Source organism: Struthio camelus, chromosome 2 (genome assembly GCF_040807025.1).
Source record: "Struthio camelus isolate bStrCam1 chromosome 2, bStrCam1.hap1, whole genome shotgun sequence".
Lineage (NCBI taxonomy): Eukaryota > Metazoa > Chordata > Aves > Struthioniformes > Struthionidae > Struthio > Struthio camelus.
Window position 1 is genome coordinate 143461278 of NC_090943.1, and position 20572 is coordinate 143481849.

General features: G+C 37.3%; 2 protein-coding genes across 24 annotated transcripts in view; one reads left to right on the forward strand and one right to left on the reverse strand.

Moving 5' to 3' along the window:
- Nucleotides 1-2086: 2086 nt before the first annotated feature.
- ABRA (actin binding Rho activating protein) lies at nucleotides 2087-9063 on the forward strand. The gene is given in 4 exon segments (XM_009683046.2): nucleotides 2087-2122; nucleotides 3193-3211; nucleotides 3214-4018; nucleotides 8586-9063. Coding segments are annotated over 4 exon segments (1338 nt in total).
- Nucleotides 9064-14848: 5785 nt separating this feature from the next.
- Nucleotides 14849-20572, reverse strand: part of OXR1 (oxidation resistance 1) — a 282934-nt gene continuing 277210 nt past the window's right edge. For all 23 annotated transcript variants that reach the window (XM_068932814.1, XM_068932821.1, XM_068932818.1 and 20 more), the window contains 3 exons: nucleotides 18340-18435; nucleotides 17647-17720; nucleotides 14849-16844 (listed from right to left, as the gene is read on the reverse strand). In XM_068932814.1, the coding sequence (XP_068788915.1) occupies nucleotides 16709-16844; nucleotides 17647-17720; nucleotides 18340-18435 (306 nt within the window). In that variant the 3' untranslated portion in view covers nucleotides 14849-16708. The remainder of the gene's footprint in view (nucleotides 16845-17646; nucleotides 17721-18339; nucleotides 18436-20572) is intronic.

Here is a 20572-nt window from a genome sequence, read left to right on the forward strand (position 1 = left end):
ATTTAAACTGTAAATCTAAATTTATTTTGTTTGAAATATTATTGTGCAAAAATGATTTAGTAGATTATAACCATAATCTTGGTGTTCACTAGTTTCATTACTTTGTGACTTTTATTGTTATGCATCTAAACTAGGTAATCATTAAGTTTTTGGGATGATGACTCAAAGTCAGGCCCAATCAATAAAAAGCAATCTCTTTGAAACGGGCTTCTTCAAAGGCGTAATTTTTAGTACCATGAATTTCAATACAGCTATTAGAATTTGACTATAACAATTTGCAAAGACTCAGAGTATCAGATTAAAAGTGTTCAGGAACCTCAACAGTAATTACTGTAATAAACCCAGCAGAACCCTTTGTAACAAGGAGTTACTGACAACTCGATTTGACAAATTACATTAAAGCGATCTTATTTCCTTTTACAAAGTAACAGTCTTCAAAGATGGGCAGAAACAGCAGATACTATGTATCCTGATATTGGTCAGGTTTTTGTTTTTATCTGACATGCAAAATTTATTGGAATAGTGCAATATTGACTGGAAAAAATCACTCAGAAATAAAATAGCTCTCTGTCAAACTGGATGAGCTTACTAAGTATGGCAAGGGATCTACCTTATGCTTACTTGCATTTTCAGTCATGATTCTAAAGGTAGAATAAATGGTGCATTTATCATATCTGAATCAAGTTGCAAGAACACTGGAAGAGAGATTAAAAATCAAATTGATCATAACAAATTGAAAAAGTGATCTGAACAAATTAGAATGCAATTTAGTAACAATGATGGCCACTTACACAGAATAGTCAGCTCTCAATACAGGTAGCCCTTTAGCATTTGGAAGCTTTGGGAATTAGATGTGGGATAGGAACAGGAGCAGAACACGCAAGATATCTGTTGCCTTTCCTCTGTAAGGGTGAGCTTAAACTGGAGTACACCATCCAAGTTTTGGACATCACACTTGAAGAAAGATAAGGACCACGTGTAGGGAATCCTGAAGAAAGGCAAAAAGGATGACGACTGATAATGAAAACATAAGAAAAGTTTGGAAGAATTAGGGTTACTTAGAAGACTGAGGAGGAACACAGCACTCTCCGTTTAGGAAGGCTGCCTCTAAAAGGGTAGGATTTGTCTGCTCTCAGCAGTGATGGAGGCTTAAAGCGCTGTGACAGAGGTGAAGAGAAGACATGAGAAAAATTTCTAACTTCTAAGTTAGTGGTTAGCCACCGGCATAGATTGCCTAGGCAGAGCGGGAGAGTATCTATTGCTGGCAGTCTTTAAGAACAAGGTATAGAGCAATCTGAACAAACAGATATAGGTAGAGCTGATCCTACTTTATGGCAGGGAGATGACTGTGGAGATCCCCGTCAATCTTACCTTCTATGATAGTTTTTTCTCTCAAGCTTCATTGCACACCTTCCTCCCTGGCCTCACCTCTTATTTTTAGATCTGGCTTCCAACTCATTCCTAAGGCCTAGGCCACCCTTATACTTAAGAAATCATGGGACATGACATAATATGCTGGTGTCACACTGCTTAGTCTACATGTGCATTATTTTCTTCTTTTGCTTATTTCTTAGGTATTAGGTAATTTTGATCACTCTCTGTGTATGCATGCCTGCACATGCATATCTTTCAACATAAAAACCTCCTGCTCTTATTAGGCTTTAAGCATTACCAAAATAAATGTGCTCTGTAATGCATGCCTCTTAATCAAATTGCATCAGTACACATCACAATGCCATTTCAGAGTTATGATGTAGCTGGCAATAGTTGAGACAGTACAGTATCCTGAGGTCATACATTTCTTTCTAAAATAAACATATGAGTAAATATCAAATAACAACACTACCCTACATTATGCCATTAGTTTTGTAGAGGAATTGACCCCTCAGATTAATGAAGAATTCTACTCAAAAGGCTCATATAGTCTTATATTATTAAACAACAAAAATGTAACCTATTGCAATTGCCTCAGCCATCAATAAAAATAAACAAACAAAAGGCAGAGTACTAAGAGGCCATATTTATCTCTGGAAAACTCCAGTGAAGCCAACAGAATTCCTTGAAGTTCAGTTTGACTCAGTGTCACATGGAGAGTACTGCAATTCATCCTGTAAACTGCAAGGTATGACTGATGGAAAAAGCAATGCTATTTTCCTTTCCTATTTAGGAAACATTATACTAAGAAATAAGATACTACAGAATTGTATCTCTGAAAATGTCTGTTTACTATTATGTAACAATTGATATATCAGTTCAAACAATTTTACAAATCCAAATAAGACCACGTGCCAGCAAGTCCTCCAGAACTAAAAAATCATAACATTTTCTTTGGAAGTTTGATTTTTCTTACAATGGAACCAAGTAACTATTAAGTTTCATATGCCTATTCCTTGAAAACGCAGTCAGGAATGAAATAGGCTATACTTCTCCTAATTTTTATTTAGGATTTTGGGAACGTGATCATCCATACATCCACTCACCCAATCTAATCAGATTTGTTAATATATATAAATTATATATTTATAAACACACACACACAATAATTCTAAGAGTAGAATGATTCCCTTATTCTAAGTAATGATGCCAAATATGAAATGGTTCCTAGACCCCAAAATAAATTCTAAATAGATAGCCATAAATAGATAATGACTTAAAGAACAGACCACTTAAATACATTTAAAAATTAAAAACCCTTGGATTTCCTTGGGTATCTATTACCATGAACAATAAAAAGAAATCCCCTTGAATCGTTGTAGAAAATGCATTTAAAATTTCTCTGTCATTGTCTACTTCTGGATTTACACTCCACGATTAGGGCTACTTTTTACTTATAATGATGAGTTGTCTGAAGTTGTCAGCAACTGTCAGCACTTCGCATTTAACAGTTTCTGACACTATTCAGGATCTTTAACCCAAGTTCTACACTTCTAGAAGAACAAGACACTCACCAAACTGAGGAGTAAGTATTCCCAGGGAAAAGGATTTACAGAAGCTGTTAATTCCCACTATTACCACTGCAGGTATGTGCCACCCTGTTTACATCATGTATCATTCATCTGCTGTGATGAAATGTAACCCTGCCATTTTAAAAAAAGAACTCAGGAACAGTGAGGATACTATATCTTTATGAGAAGTGTTTGACATATTTTCCATGGGCACAAACTGCTCCTGCTTCTATTTAAATCTCTGCAGCTCTCCTGTCTGGACATTATTCACTCAGGAAGTTCATTCACCAGGTGCTTAGCATAAGAAGTGGAAAAGCCACAATGGCAGCAGACAGCAACACAGCTCCTGAAGAAAAGCCGAGGGCTACTCCTGCAAAAAGGGCTGTCCACAAGATCCGAACAGCAAGCCTAGTTATTAGTTTGGCAAGAGGCTGGCAGCAGTGGGCTAGTGACCACCACATAAAGCAAGCGCAAGAGCCCTCTGGATGGCTACCCGATAGAGAAGACTCATCAGCTAAGCCATTACAAGAAAGATCATTTGAAAAATGGCCAATGCCATCTGTCAAGAGGCACCAAATAAAAAACGATCAAAAATCTTCAGCAAAAGAATCAATGGCAATAAAAGATGTTGAAAACAATTCAAGGGAGTCAGATGAAGCTCTCAAAAAGCTGAACATAAAAACCAAAGAGGTGACCAAAACAGTTGTAAGTAAAGCATATGAAAGAGGAGGTGATATTAGCCTCCTCAGTGATAGATATGAGAACGACAATAGCAGCTCAGAGATGATAAAGCTGAAAGAAGAACCAAGTACTATTGACAAAATTCTTAGTGGCAAATTATCTCCAACTATGAGAAGAAAGTGCTCAAACCTGGTATCAGAGCTGACCAAGGGCTGGAAAGTGATGGAACAAGAGGACAAAGTCCCTAAGCAAGAGCTGCTACTTAAGTGCCATGATGACAGCATAGATACAGTGGACAGTGGCTATGGAGAAGCAGAGGACAGACTCGAGCTAGAAGATGGTGACCAAGAGAAGGTGGCTGCTGTGAGGATTAAAAGACCTGTGACTTCTCTGTAAGTAAAACATCTTCATTATAGTGGCATAAACGGTTAGCAGATCCTGAGACAGTTACAGGTTTCCATGCGGAAGAAGGGAAATGAGATCAGGAAAAATCTAAATGCTAGGAAATGGCCAAAGAGAGCCTATTATCCTTCAAGAAAATACAAAAAATTAAAAAAATCCCAGAAAACCTATCATATATCTTTCCATGCTTAAGTGGTTAGAGCCAACAACATCTGACTAAGCCTTGGGTTCTATACATTATGTACACAGACGCAGGAAGTTATATTTGGGAAGTGTTACTTATATCTAATTTTGATGCTACTTTTATGGGTTCACCTAAATCACTACTTAATATTTTGGTCTATATTTCAGATTAATAACTTTTCTCTTATCAGGAGCCCAGAGCTATTCATTCATTTCAGCAAATTGCAAGTCTAAGGCACTGTACTTGAGCAAATATTTCCAAATGCTTATTCATCATTTTAATGTAAATTGTGAATGTCATTTGGAGCAACTTGTCCAGAATATCAAAAATAGATATTGCAGCAATTACTCTTTTAAATACATCTTAACAAAAGCTGGGTTCACTGGTTCTCTTTGGAAGCTTTTCATGCACTTAGAATTCATCAAGCCAAAGAATGGGAGTCAGGACCCTAAACAAACATTATAAAGCATCCAGTGCGACTACTGCATTTGAAGGACTGATCTAAAACATGCTGCTATAAATCATTTGTCAAAAGAACATTTGACTAATTAACAGATTACTAATACAGAAAGTCTCTCTATGAACATACTACCAACAGAAAAAGAGTATGTTAATTGAATATGTTGTTACAAATCACTTCCCAGCAAAAAGTGGAAGCTCCTGACAGGTAGCAGATTTTTATTTTTTTAATGCCTGTAATTGATGTGAAGAAAACAGAATAACCAGAGTCTATTATTACTTACCTACACAATTATTACAAGTTCCGCTTAAAGATATGAATTAAGTAGCAATCAAAATCATAGCATCAGAGTTCTGAGTTAATATTTTTCTCAGTAAGAGGCTTCTACTTGAAGATTACTGCCCAACAGCAGCTGCAAATTAAATTTGGAGTCCAGGTAGTAAACAAGTAAAGTTCACCTACAGACAGACAGTCCTTGGGAAATCTCCCAGAAGAGCAGAGGAACAGCAAGTTCCACAGGGGATCAGCAGGGTCCGGCACACGTTCTCCAGTTTATTTCCCCAGAGATCTCCAGCAGAACCACCTTTCCAGCAGATGGCTGCCAACAGTTGCCTTGCTGCCAGACTTGTCAAGGGGTAGTCGCCAAATGAAGTCATGACTCATTTCAGCAAAAGACAAAGGGATCCATACATCCAACATGGCAAAAGGGCAAATTGTAAGCAGCCATTGTACACGTACGTTGTTTGTCCCAGCCCTGTCCTACAGGGCTTTGTAATGCCCTAGAGCAGAGACAGCAGAAACAAACAGGTGGCCAAGTCTGAACTGTTTCTGTGCAAAGCCTCGTATCTAACTCTAAAAGCACAACAAAGGCAACCTCTGAGGCCAGTCTTTGCTCTGCCGAGGCTAAGGCGCAGCACATGTTTTCCCTGGGAGCTTCACTGAGGGGGCAGAGCAGACAGCTGGAGGCTGTAACTTAACCTGAGGCAGGATCTGGCAGAGCTCGGCTGCCAGAGTTCACGGGGAGGGAAGAGCCTGGCACCAGGACATTATCTCCCACCAGGAGCCATCACACAGCAGGGCCTGAATCTCCGCTGCCTTCCAGTCCGTGTTGTCACCTGCACAGATGCAATGCAAGTGCAAACTGAGTGCGAGGCAATTCGAGACGAGAAGGCAGAGTTTTTCACCAACTCAATTAACTTGTATGTAAAGGACTAGCAAGACAGCAGGAAGCGGAGGATCAGGGCCAATATCTTCATACCATATCCTAATCACCATTTTGGAAATGAGAAACTGGAGCCAGCACAGATGAAATGCCAAAACAGACTTCTATCTGCAAACAATCAGGCAGACCATACCATTTCCATCGCTCAGGTTATAGTCATTACTGATGAGTATTTAGCATGGGCAGCATCTATTCACTAATATAGTCAAGGATTTTCAAGTGTATCACACATTTTACAGCAGATGTCTGAACATCCATAATTATTGCAACCGTTCAGATTGGAGATTAGAATGACACTTTGCTACAAAATTAACCAGTCGTCTCCCACAAGGAATAATCCATTAATAGTCAAAATGAAAAAGCTCACCAATAACCTAGAGCTTGAAAGTTTGCTCTTCATAGTTTTGGAAGAGACTCTCCACTATCCTTTGACAGAAATTAGGACCTCAAAAAAGCAGATTTCTCAAATACGGTGGGAAAAGAACATTTGAAGCAGACATTATCTGTAAATAACCTCAATTAAAACAAATTGCTTAAAAAATGCTATAGTAGAAACAAAATTGCTGTCTTTGTGCTAAGCATCACACATTATCCCCATATGTCTAATTTTAGTGCTGCTACCTAGGAAAAATAGATTAGCTATATTTACTGAGGGACAAATGAGGGACTGAAATAACACCTTTTATATTGCTTACATCTATCTCTTTCATTGAAATATGCCAGAAAGGAGTTACTTTCTGCATTTATACTGCTGTTTCAGGACTTGATTTTTTTAACGATTTTTTTTTAAATAGACTCAGAATACATTATTTCAGCCTGCTACTTCTGTGAACCTTTCAGCTTTGCTTTAACAGCCACATACTTAACGTTTTTTATTTGAAGAAGATTAAGCCAGTCTCTCATTTTTGTTATATCCCAGGAAGAAGCAACAGAGCCAGTAATTTTTTTCTCCTCGCATCAGCACCTTCATCCCTTCCAGCTGTAACGCTTGCTGGAATCAGGCTGCTTCCTTAGTAGACTGAATGTTAACTCCTACAGACCTAAGAAATACTATTTCATTTCTGCTTGGGAGCCAAATGTGCACAGCAGTGATATGAGGCTTGCAAGAAAAAAAAAAAATCTGTGTACTTTTTCCCCCTACAAAAAGGGAATACCACAGAACCCAGAATCTATCCTCTTAGAGGTTCAGAATGCATTCAGGGTTATCATTCTGGCTAACAGGTAAACTTCTGGGGTTGTTATGGGTAAACCACTTGTTTCGGTAGGTTAATGCTCACAACCTTCACTTTGGAACCACAGTCCGTTGTGCTAGGTGCTACACAAACTTGATAGACAGGATATGCCAATGTGTTTATAGTGTAACTTACCAGTAAGTTCAACAACAGCAAAAGTATCAATTTTAAAATCAGAAATGGTTATACTAGGAGATACATTAAACAAAGAGGAGAGAGAGAAAAGATGAGAAAATAAGGTTTTTCTAAAACCACATAGGGCCTGTGAATTAAAAGGGGAAAGATGGATTAGATGATTTTTTTTTCCCCCCAAACCATTGAGAAGATTCTTAGACTAGAAAAGTGATAATAGCGTTCAGCTAGGAAAGAGAAGTAAAGACTGAAGCAGGAACAGATAGGCACAGTTTAAATAAAAAGAAGTAACAAAATCCAGAGTTAAGCCATCTCAGTGGTTTTATTTCCGCTGAACTTGAGGGATTTGAGCTCTAGGAGTTTTTCAAGGGTCAGGTTCCCCTGAGAGAAGAGGAGGAAGCTGGCTGTGACTGAGGGATAAGCCCTCACTGGTGGCATCTGCCCATCACCTGCCTTGAGACTGTTTGTATAACTTTTTCTAGTCAATTTTGATTCATTCAGCATTTAGTTTTTTATTTTGCTTCACTGATCCCTTCCTGCATGTAGAGTTGAGAAAGTGATTTTCCTGAACTTCAGTGGGAGTTAGGACTGAGTTGGCCACTAGAGGGAAGCATATCAACAACTTGTCTGCCTGAAATCATCCAGTGATATAGCTACAAAGATCACTAAAATGCTTGGAGTCCTTGCTGCATCCTTTGACCTTGGCACAAACCTCAGTACTTCCCAGCCCGTGGAACAGGAGTCAGTTTTGGATTTCAACACTAGTTCATAACCATACTTGAAATTCAGCATAGGCAGAGCCACTGCGTTCTTTTTCTCGTCAACACTGACTGGAAAGGAAAGATTTTTCCAGATACTGTGCTCTACTTTTCAGTCATGAATAGCTGAAGTATCCAGTCTGTACACTTGCAGTTATTGCAATCTACAGCTGAAGTCACAGATTTCACATTTTGCTATGCAGGCAGAAAAGGACAGCCATTCGATTAAGGAACAGTACAAAAATTGCAGGTAATCAGCCACATACTATTTCACACCCCTACAAAACTATCTCAATCTGGGAAAAAGTTTGGAAAAATGGATTCACCTGTAAGCTAAAAGGTAGCGTAGATGAGGTCAAACTGCAATCACCAAATTTTATTTTAAACACAAATTGAAATGTGGATTAAATGCCCCAGGACTAAATCAGAATTAATGAAAACATGCCATCTAGTGGTTAGCAGCTGGTCTGGAAAACCACTGTGACCAAGTTAAAAAAAGATTAGTAGCAGAACTGCATAATTAAATATGATGAAATGCAAAGCTCAAATACCATTTTTATTTCTTTCAGCGCAAGCAAATTTACTGAAGAAATAAGCAAGAAAGCTCATAGGAAATACAGCCCTGTTAATAGCCTAAAAGACAGATGGCAAGAATGGGCAGATCAGCATATCATAACACAGAAGCTGAATCCCTTCAGTGAAGAATTTGATCACGAGCTGGCCATGTCCACACGCCTGCACAAAGGAGATGAAGGCTACGGCCGTCCCAAGGAGGGCACCAAAACTGCAGAAAGGGCCAAGAGAGCTGAAGCCCACATTCACCGGGAGATCAGAGACATGTGCTTTATCATTGAATCGATGGCTAAGCCTCGGCACGATGGCAAGATCCAGGTCACTTTTGGGGAACTCTTTGAGAGATACGTTCGTATTTCAGATAAGGTTGTTGGGATTCTCATGAGAGCCAGGAAACATGGGCTGGTAGACTTTGAGGGAGAAATGTTATGGCAAGGCAGGGATGATCATGTCATAATTACTTTACTAAAATAACCACACTACAACAGGAGCAACTCATCTCAGCAAAGCTTTCTCCATTTTCCCCTTGCTATTAGCTTTTGCTCATTTTGAATGCAAGACTTTTTTCTCCCTACCAGAAAAGATAGAGTGTTTTTCTAAAATGCATTTTCTAATTACTGCTTGACAAATCAAGCATCCAAATGGATTTTTCTCTGCATCATGGAGGTTTGCAGGACATTTCTGTTACTAGACAAAAAGTAATATATATTCAAGGGAAAAATCTATATTGAATATAAGCAGATTAATAGAAAAACTAGTAGCAATGCAAATAGCTACAAATTAATTCCAATTTTTATTTGTTCTTACATACAATATTCTCCCAACTAATTAAATTGGTATTTCAGGAGTATAAACCATGCCAGATCAGAAGCTGAATGAGAATATAGACTCAGACCAAGTTTTTATCTGTGAACAGGATCCTGTGTGCATATTTCTTTAGCAATATACTTGAATGCATGCAACAAGTTTACGTGAATCCAGGATAACACAATTCTTTCCTATTATGAATAGTATATGCAAATAGTACTAAAGTACTGCAGTTACTATTGAAAAAGCTTTCTCATAAATATCATTTATAAGCTAAGGTCGAATCCTTCTTTTACACAAGATGCTTCATATTTTATGTATTTATGTAACTAACTTATTAGATGGACTCATATTTATATTGATGGTTGATGAAAAGAAAACAACAGAGAAACAGCCAACAATATAATACTATACCTCAAAATTTTTGAATCATCAGCCAAACAGAAAATACTTCCTATGCAATAATATGCAACGTATCATTTGAATATCTATGTAAATATGTTTATTTCCCACTGTATTTATAAGAATGTACAACACAGAAAAAAATCAGGTAGTTGTCCTGTTATATATAGGATTCATGCAACTACAAGCAGCATCTTGCATTGAAATGTCCTTCAACGTGAAAGGATACAGAAACTCCTTAACTAAAAGAAGCTAGCTTTAAGGGGACTGGAATTTCACATTACACAAAAACACTACCCTAATTTAAGAGCGTTTGTCATTTGAAGCAATGCTGCATCCTTGCATCCTGACATTACTGAAATAATTTATTTCAGCCCAGGTGGTGTTGAAGCAGAGTAAAAGTTAATGAACTAGACATTTGTATGTCTTAAAATTGTGCTTGTGTTATACACAAACTTGAGACCTCTATAGAGTGTATAATGCTTACTGGATTAAACAGATCACAGTTTCTCTAGACTATTACTGAAAAAAAGATCCTGGTAAAAATGTGTTCTATGTGAAAAGCATTTGTTTCAGAGCAAGACACCTAGGCAAGTAATTTGCTTAATGAAAAATGATTTTTTTTTTTTATAAGATTCTTTCAAACTGAAAGATCAAATATCTTCTTACAGAAGAAAAGGTATGAACATCTTGTCTCTGTGATAACACAAATATTGCTAACTTGTCATGAGAGTACAGGTACTCCAGTTTGAAATTCACAATGAGCATATGATTTATATAATTTGTAAGTTAACAATATTGACTAATATGTGTCTACTGTAAGACTTTATGTAAAACATTAATATTATAGGCACAGTTATATGTTGTGAATCTAAGGAAAATAAAAACTTGAATTACAAGATGGATTCAATGGCATCTGTCTAGCAACGTTCTTTTGAGTTCTCTCAGACTACTCAAGTAGATTTGCCAAACAGACCTCCGACTGTAACATTTACATATCACAATATGTATGTGCATATTCTTACCTTATTCTTCACTTCTTTATCTTAGTCACTATTATAGCAATCTAAATTGTCTTGAGATCTGCATGTCAAAAGAATACTTGAATTTTAAATAAGACTTACCTGAGTATTTCTTAGTCTAATCCCCTCGCTTACTAGGAAAAAAAGTAATTCATGTTTTGTGCAGTCAAACATTAACATTGTTTCAAAACGTGGCACCTTCTTCTGTCCACTTACTTGTGATGATTTCTGTCCAAAGCAGAAGACACGAGTGCACTGAAATGAAACATAGTTCTCATGCCAAAAACCTGTAGAAAGAATCACACTCTAAAGGCAGTAAAGTGTAAGTTAACTATCTTGCATTTCTACTCACAAGAAGAATTCTCATCCTCTCACAAGGCAACACGTTTGTCAGTGTTATTTTAGCACGTGATTTAAAGCCTAAGAGTACCTCACCATTAGAATTACATCTCCTTCCATTCAAAGACATTAGAGAGTAGAAGCAACATATCTTTGTATCATAATACATTAACAGGAACATGCCACCAAGAGGTCCATTTCAATATTAAGCATGTTTACAGCAGGTACTAAGACTTTCTGTTTTGCTAAGAAGTCTGTACTACGTGCTACTGAACCTTTAGGGAAACATTGGGAATAAACTTGAATTTGAAACATAAAAAAAAAATCAAAACAAAAAACTCCACCGTCTTAGCTTGTAGTCTTTGGGCATCCACACACAAAAATTAGCCCATAGCAACTGTAGCTTTTCATTTTTCCCTACCTTTGACAGGAACATGGAGTTTGGAGTGGCTGCCTCTTTGGTATCTTTCACTGGCTGTGCACTTCCAATGATGAAATAGTTATGCGAAAGAAAGGCAGCAATGGTTACCACCAGTTTTCATTCATACAAGGGCTACTTCTGCATCACTGCATGCCTACTGGCATAAAACTGCTGGGCTGACTGGACCACAAGCAGAGAGAGCAACCTGACAGTGCTGAATAAACTGCTGGTGTTCTCGCACACAGCCATCTTACTCCAGCATCATTCATTACGGTGAAGTTCTGTATTTACTCTGCAGGAGATGAATGCTCCTAATCTGGTCTTAGTATCCGAAACTGAGGCACACCTGCATCTAAATTAATGCTTACAGTTGTAAGTTTAATTTATTTAAAAATTTGAATTTATTTAAAAATTTGAGAGCACTAGATTAAGACATTTGACTTTTTTGCAGGCTACTGTAAGTCTACCAGAAGTAAATGTGGACAAGCCTATGTTTTAATAGTTTAATACAATGCATAACAAGTACTGGAGGCAGAAGAGGCAAGGATACAGGCTCAGCTGCAGTACAGGCTTCTTAGCTGCATTGTAATTCACAGTGACGCAGGAGACAGGGAACTTTCCTGTGTTTTCTCCACTGTGGAACATAGCAGAAAGAACTGAACTTCTGCTACTGCTTTAATCAAATATATTCAGCAACAGAAACAATCACCAACATCCCAATTTTCTTCTTTAATTTCAACATTTCATGTAATTGATGTCTTTTGCGTATTAGAACATCCAGACATATGTTTATTTGTACTTACCACAGAGGATAAAAATAAGATTGTATCTGTAGAGAAAGGTAACGTTAGATCAGTTGATGTAGGTGGGGGCAGGCTAGCTTTCAAGCTTACAAGCCCTCTTCAAATCTCTCCTTGTCTTTATATCCTTAGATCACCAGTATAAAGATGCAATCACTGCCACACAGCACGAATCTATAGCTCACTGCAGGTAATGTTCTAGTCCTCCCACATCCATATCCATCCTAATGCAATCGACATTGACAACCTTATGCAACATCATAAAAGAATCTTCTACTTTTACATTTTTTCTACTCAAAATATTTAGTATCAACTAGGATAAAGATCACACACAGAAACTGTCATATTGTTAAGCTCTTTCTAGCAGAAACACATCAACAAGAAATTATAATTTCTTTAAGTGCAGTGTAAGAGTGTTTCACACTCTTGGTTAGATGTGGTAACGGCAGGTGGCGATATGGCAGATTATGTGGTAGATATGATAATAGTGAAATCATACCGAAGGCACAACCATTTTATACTAAGAGTAACAATTAAATATTTAATAAGTACTAATTTGATTCAACCAGATCTGAATTATCAGTAAAGGTTAAAACGTTAGCCAGCAATTCTGTTCGAGTAGCAGGGGCATTTGTACACTTTAAAATCCTTGTATTCAGAATGAAGATATGCTGATAGCTGGTTTAAAAAAAAGGAGGAGGGAGGGCACAGTAAGGATTTGGAAGCATGCAATACCAAAGGCAGTGTTAAGAAAAGGCTCCACCTTCTTGATGGACTGACTGACACATCCTGCAAGGTGGACTTTTCAGAGAACACTAGAGCAGAACCACAGAATAACTCCAGTTGGAAGACACTCAGATGACCTAGTTCAACTCTCTGTTAGCAGGGGTAAACTTAAAAGTTGCTCAGGACATTGCCCTGTTGCTTGGAAAGTTCCACAGATGGAGATTTTACAACCCCTCAGTGATTTCTATCATCACTGAGAAAAATCTCCTTTTTTCTAGCTGGACTTTCCCTTGCTGCAACTTGCGGATGTTGTCTCTCATCCTTTTGCTGCACACTTCCAAGAAGATCCTAGTTTCGTCTTCTCTTCAACCTCCATTACGTCTTTGGAAACAGCAATTAGAACTTCCCTTAATTTTTTTTCCTTCCAAGCTAAACAAACCTAGCATTTTCTTGTATGACGAATGGTCCAGCCCTCCAATCATCTCAGCGGTCCTCCTCTGGACTTGCACCAGTTTGTCAATATCTCCCTTGTATTAGGTGTAAACTGGACACAGTGTTCCAGATGAAGGCTCACAAACCTCAAAGAGAGGAGAAACCACCTTCCTCAACCTGTCTTTACCTTCTGCTGCAGCCCAGTAGGCAGTTGGCTTTGATCATCACAAGGGCATGTTGCAGACACATTCAGCTTGTTCATCAGGATCCCAGCTCCTTGCTAAGGACCTTCTGCTGAGCTTCTTTCTAGCCAGTCAGTCTAGCTAGAGCTAGACCGTGGAGAGCTAGTCTAGCTCAGCCTGTTTCTGCCACCTCTTTCCTTCAGCTTGTCAAGATTCCTCCAAATAGCAGCTGTACTCTCTAGGGTATCAACTGTTGCCCTCAAGGTATAAAAACAATTGTAACAGTTGGGAATTTTCCTGAGCTGAAGTGTGCCCACTCTTCATTGGAAGAGCTCCACCTTGACTGAAAAGCCCGTTATACACACACACATATGCTGTACTACTAGAACTACAGCATCTGCTCTTTCAATTAATCCAAATATCTGTGTTGAAACAAAATCCATCGTTTCTACAGTGAGAATCTGAGAAATAAGTACGGTCCAAAAGCTGAAACAGACAAATCAAGACAAGTGTAATATGCAGTTTCTGAAAAAGAGTTTAGAATGAACTCTGATTAAGTGGAGTATGTGTGTTCTAGACAAAGAATACAGCATTCTGTTTTACATTCCACCCACTATAGTATCTGGGCACCTTCCAATTGTGCACTTGAGCAACAGCTAATTGCATGTTCTGGTTCTTTGCTTGAAGAGTTGGGGAGGAGAAGGTAGAACTTAAGCAAAATCTTACTTTGATTGACTCTGACTTTTAAAAGTATGTACACTGCTAACATATCATATATATGCATATATGTTAGACAAAGCGAGATCATGTAAATTATGAAGCTGAATCATATTTTAATCTGCTATTACTAGCAGTTTATCTTTTGATGTTACTAGAAGGAGGGGAAAGGCAATCAAAACAAGCACATAAGCCCAATGAAACAAAACCCAGGTCCCTTGCTCTTTTTCATTCCTCCTTCTTCCAGCTTCTCTTAAAGAAATTTTCCAGCTGTTTTGTAAGTACCTATCACACACCAAGAAGGTAAGTGATGACCAGGGCAAGGAGCAAACAGGTCCTGTATATTCATTAAAGTTATTTTAGTAACAGCAATAATCTGTATTTGTGCTTCTAAATAAACTCCAACTCCAGTTTATTTTTACATATATTTAGATTTATTTGCTATACATCACTATGACCTTATAGTACTTAAAATCCATTACAGGATTTTCTTTTTGTAATAATCAGTCTTAACTCCACAAAGACAATAATACTGCCGTGGAAGACCAAAGGGGTGAAGAGCCATTTTAATTTATTTACAGTTCCTTATTTTGTAAACATTTAGCCTACACATTATACTAAGTTCTAATAAGGGTAAAGAGCTATACATAGAGACAGGAAACAAATTCCTGTATTTCTATTCATATTGAGCATTAGCATATCATAGATGAAACGTTTGCCCTTTTTCATTACCCTAGCAGGCGGCTTTCTTCAAATAAGTTTTTAAAACTTTTCCAAGACCTAAATATTTTGAAATAATATACAACTACATCTACTTAAGCCAACCCCTTTTGGCTTTTATTCCATTTCTAGAATAATTTAAAGTGCTATAAGCAACCCGTCAATCAACACTTTTCTATAATAACAAAACTACTTTAAACATTAATTTACAAGATAATATACAACGTTCATCTGAAATAGCTGAAATTTCAGCACAAAGTCAGTCACTGTCACACTCAACAGCAATTTTTCTTTTTTTTTTTTGCAGAACATAGAATAGAAGCTTTGAAACAAACAGTTTTGTTGAGCTGTTATTGCCACAATGGCTTATCAATTTTCTACGAAAGTGGACAAGAGCTACTGGAACTGTATTCTAGCCTGTTGTTTTTTGAGGTCACATGACAGTAAGTTTGCATATTCCACAAGTCTACTGAATTACAATATTGTCTACCTATAGTACAGTATTCAGTAATCAGCGCTGGTGCTAACTGTAAATTTACAACATAGACCCACTCAAAAACATCACAACTATTTTTTCTTTGGACAGGAATAAGCTATATTCTTGGAATTTGTGCTACACAGCTACAACAGTATAACAGTATATATCTGACACTTTATTTTGAAGAAAGATGCATCTGCTTCATGATCTTTGTACTTTTAATGCCCTACTATAGCTACAAATTGTTCACTGAGTTTTACTTGCTTTAGCCTTTTAGATTTGTGGAACTGTCACATTCTTGCATTCCCTTGCTGTTTTATAAGTCATTGCCATTTAGCTAAATATCATCAGCATTTATCCCAAACCTGCAGATCATTAACAGCATGTGCAAAACACTCTATTAATACAGTCAGCATGCAGCTAGAACACTTACTGTATTGTTTAACTGACTTTTTTCTAAACACGAACAATAAATAAGACAAGTGGCACTGTTGACTTTGGATACATCTTCTAACTCGACCATACGCATACTGGTACATGTTAAGAAGGAACGCCAGTCTTCTTATTTGTGGCACCATATGAACTTATCCATCATTGGTCCAGAGCAATCTCTGTAATACCCCCACACAGCTTTCTTCTTATCTAGTTTCATAGAGGGCAGCTTCATTAATAGATATAATTTGAATACAAAAATAATAGCCTATATTCAACGAAGCAGACCCCTGGCAGAACTGCAGAAAGGGGTGTGGGAAAATTGGGAGGCAACTGTAGAAAGGGTGAGAAAATTTTGCAGGCTGCAAGGTTCAAAGCGACTAATGTTCATTTTTAGTCCACATGGTTTATACTTCTTAAAAGTATCTACAGGTTAGAAAAACTAGGATCATATATTACAGATGAGAGCATTAACAAAAAAAATCTGCTATTTCAAAATTATAATTAGATGGCCACGCAGAAAATAAAAGAAAGCAAACAATAGAAACGTAGAATGACACGTTATATTGCTCCTCAGAATTTGTGAGCTGCACTGATTCATGTCAGGTTTGGGACAATACCCTGCAGAAAGAGTTATACACTCATTCAAAAGCCCAAATTTCTATGTCTTGAATAATGAAGTCTTCTCGCTTAGAAAGTGTATGATTTCCAAATGTTTTACATGAATGACTTCTTCCATGGTAGAGATCCCCATCGAGCCAAAGAGCAAATTCTCCTCTGCAAAACAATGTATTAAAGTAAAAAGACTGAGGAAGTTAACATTGAACTAATGAATGTATTTTTCATTCAGAAAATTCTAGAAGGCTGGAAGAATCACAGAATTCTCTTTTTCAACACAAGTACCTCACAGCCCTTGATAAATTCAAAAGCTGTAAGGAGGTTTTTTTTTCATTTATTTTTTTCTTTTAGATATTCTGAAATAAAAAGCCCAATGCCTAAGTTTTTAGCGCTTTCAATTTCCATAAAAAAGGTGTAACAGTACTCCTCTGTAGGAGGAGAATGCTGATGATGAATGGGGAAGATCCCAGAGGCTTGTGTACTTGTGGGGAAAAAGGAGGTGAGACAATATAATTTCTGAAGAAACTAACATGTCTTGGGATGGCACGATTTCAATTCGAGCCTCACCTAATTGCACATAATTTTCACATTTACATACTGCCAGACACAGAAGTGTCACGTCCATTTTGCATATACCAAGACAAACATGCAAGTAGAGCATGCAAGGTATCATGATCTTTCAGGGCTGAAAATGGAGACCACACTATGTTGAAGATAAAAATCGCCTTGCATAGGTCACCTGAATCTAGTAAGAAACTGAACATATGGCTGATAGTAAACCTTTTCTTTTTTGGCTTGTAACAGTTAAGCCCTGAGATACTGAATTTGAAACTGAAGTCAATTCTAAATTTTGTTTTTAAAGTTGTGTAGGTAGGGGTGGGTGGGTGTGCGCACACGCGCATACACATGCGCACTGTCACTTGTAACAGACTCTTCATAATAAAGAGAAATTATAACTTACCCTCCTCCACCAAAAGCAAGGGAGTCCATGTCACCTTTGATAAAGAACATGTTGTCTCCTGTCCATTTGAAAACCTAATGGAAAACAGATTGAGTTAAAATATATGAACTTTTTGTTCAGTTTAAAGGGAAAAAAATCAAGCATCAGCAAAGACTGATGGATAGCTAGAGGCTCACTTACTGCAGTTACCAAATTTACACAGGAAAAACTAAGGGAACAGATGTACATAGTAGTAGTATTCAAATTCTCTTAAGTTTCATGCTATTTTATATAAAGAACTATTTTAGAAGAGCCTTCAGTACTGAAACTTCTACCCAACTACAAATCCTAAGAACATGTTTACATTGGATGATTTCCCCTTTTAAAAAGACATAAGTTATGATCTAGACTTACTATGCCTGACATGGAAATCAAGCAAAATTTAGAATGGGGAGTGGGGGGCAAATGGGGTGGGGGTGGAGTGGGGGGAGTCTTATTAAGCCTGACTCTTTCATTGCACTGAAGCTTTTCACTATGTAAACTCTACCTATTTACTGTGCATTTACTGATTCTGTGAAACGCTACTACAACTGCATACTTTTTGGGACAATTCCTGGAAATATCTGCTATAGATTAAGATACTTATTCTAATAAGAGAGAACACAAGGAGAGGGTGGAGGTGGAAATCAAACCCACCAAGTTTTAGCTCCTTACCTCAAAATCTGGAGAGAATGTAAAAAGAAAGGTCTCCCCAGTGCCATAGAAGCCATCACTCACTTTAAACGGTTCAGATGCTAACGCACCAAAAACCTGTAAGCAAAAATACACAAGAGAAAACACTTAAAAAAAAAAAAATCTATACATCATCTGCAAATCTCTAATGATAGTAACTGACATGCAGAGTCCGCTTGTAAACGTTGCCAGATTTGGAATCCACTACAGAATTGTAACTCTTATACGGTATCACGCTTCTGACTGCATTAAGATACAGTTTGATGTTTTGTAGCACAATAAGCTGAATGAGAGAGAACTGTCCTTCACTAAGTAAACAAATAGCAACAACAAAATCACAGGACTAACAACGTGACCTCAGGAATTTCTCAAAAAAATGCATGTATTTTTAAAATCACAGATCCAGAAGTGTTTGCTGCTTCTTCTACATTCCCTTGTCAATCATTCACATTCCAGTCACCGTGGTTCCTTAAACCACGGTGGGCTACTTTTCAGTGAGTTTCTAGTTGTAACTGAGTTGTGATTTTTTTTGCAATTGATTCATTCCATTCCAAAAAACGTTAGGTACAGTTATCCCGTCTTAGACCTGACTTCAACAAATCCTTTGTTGATAGTAAGGGGATTTATAATGTTATAAAGAATAAGAATATCGCATCAATAGTTAGAGAGATCTGAGGATTGATTACTAGATTTTTAAATTTGATTAAAGCAGTATCCATTTCTCAGGAGGCAGAATAACCTGAAAAAAAATCTACATAATTACACTGAACCAAGCATATCTCATGAAGCACAATCAAAAGAAAGTCACTATTTCTGCTCCTAGTAAGAAACACATTTCCACATCTAAAATAGAGTGGATATAAATGCAAAACCAGACCACTAGCACTAACTCATTTGCATGGTATGTACAAGGGGGCAGGGAGGAATGAAAGGTTTTGTGTTTTTCATTCACACTAAACAGCAAGTCTTACAGAAGCAGAAGAATGGGACTGATGAGAGAGACACGTTAAAGTTACTGTCCTGACTTGAATTATGTTTAGGATAAGGTAGAAACTTTTCTTTTGCGCATCCTAAGAACGCTGAGTTTTCCATTTACCTGTTTAGCTCTATAAAAAATAGAAAATTAGATGTGCCTGAACTAGGTCACAACTTTCAGACTGTGAACTCAAGAATTTTATCAGGTGTTTGACAGCCATATATCGACTTCCACAACAAGGACGTACCAGTTCAGAACAACCTGTATTAGGAAATTCCTTATTTCTCTGGTTTAAGTGATCCAGAAAGTCCTTTACTCACATGGGGATGGGGGAAGACACCCATTGTACACACTACTCATGAGATAAGTTGCTCTCCCTTCCTTCCCCTCTACCCAAATCTTCCACTAATTAGTTCAAAGAATATCAAATTATGTCTCAGAAGAAAATTACACCTGATAATCTTCTAAACGTCCTGATAATGCATAGATTGTTTTAAGTCTAAGTGGGTGCAATCACATCAATAACTGATGCTTTCGAAGCCTCTGTTGAGGTGAAACACTGGTTCTTTGAAAGAAGCTTTTCATCATTTTGCAAAGAGCATGCCCTCCAAAAGAAAACAGCTTCTTCACAGGTGCATGTAATACTGCATATTTTAAGTCAATGTGGACACTCCACTGTTAAAAGGAGATGCAAGGAATACTGCATTGGAGAGGAACAGAGGTAGGACTTGCATTAACTGAGCCATAACAACTGAAGAGGCTATTCCTAATATTTCAGTTTTTTTTTTTTTTTTTTTTTTAAATTAAGCATGCAACATCACTAAACTGAAAAGCACTGTTCAAATAAGGATTTTATACACATGTATACGCTGTTCCTTTACTTGTCTGAGTGAACAGAGCTACCTCGGAGCATGCTTGTGCAAAAATATATTTCTAATCTAAAATGAGATTCTTTATAGGGATTTTTTAAATTATTTTGAAAAGCAATTAACTTTAGCTGACTGCAGTACTTTATCATTTTATCACTTTGTTAGAGAGACATAACAGTTGCAAAATCAGTCCAGAAGTTCCATGAACTCTAACAGAAAGAAGCGTCTTGACAGTACTTGTCCCTGTGCATTCAATAACTCCAATAATCTTTGTCTAGACATTTTTATTCCATTGAAGACATAAGGACAAGTACTGTCAAAGCATCTCTTTTTGTCAGTATTAGAGCAGGATAACAACTAGGCTTAACAA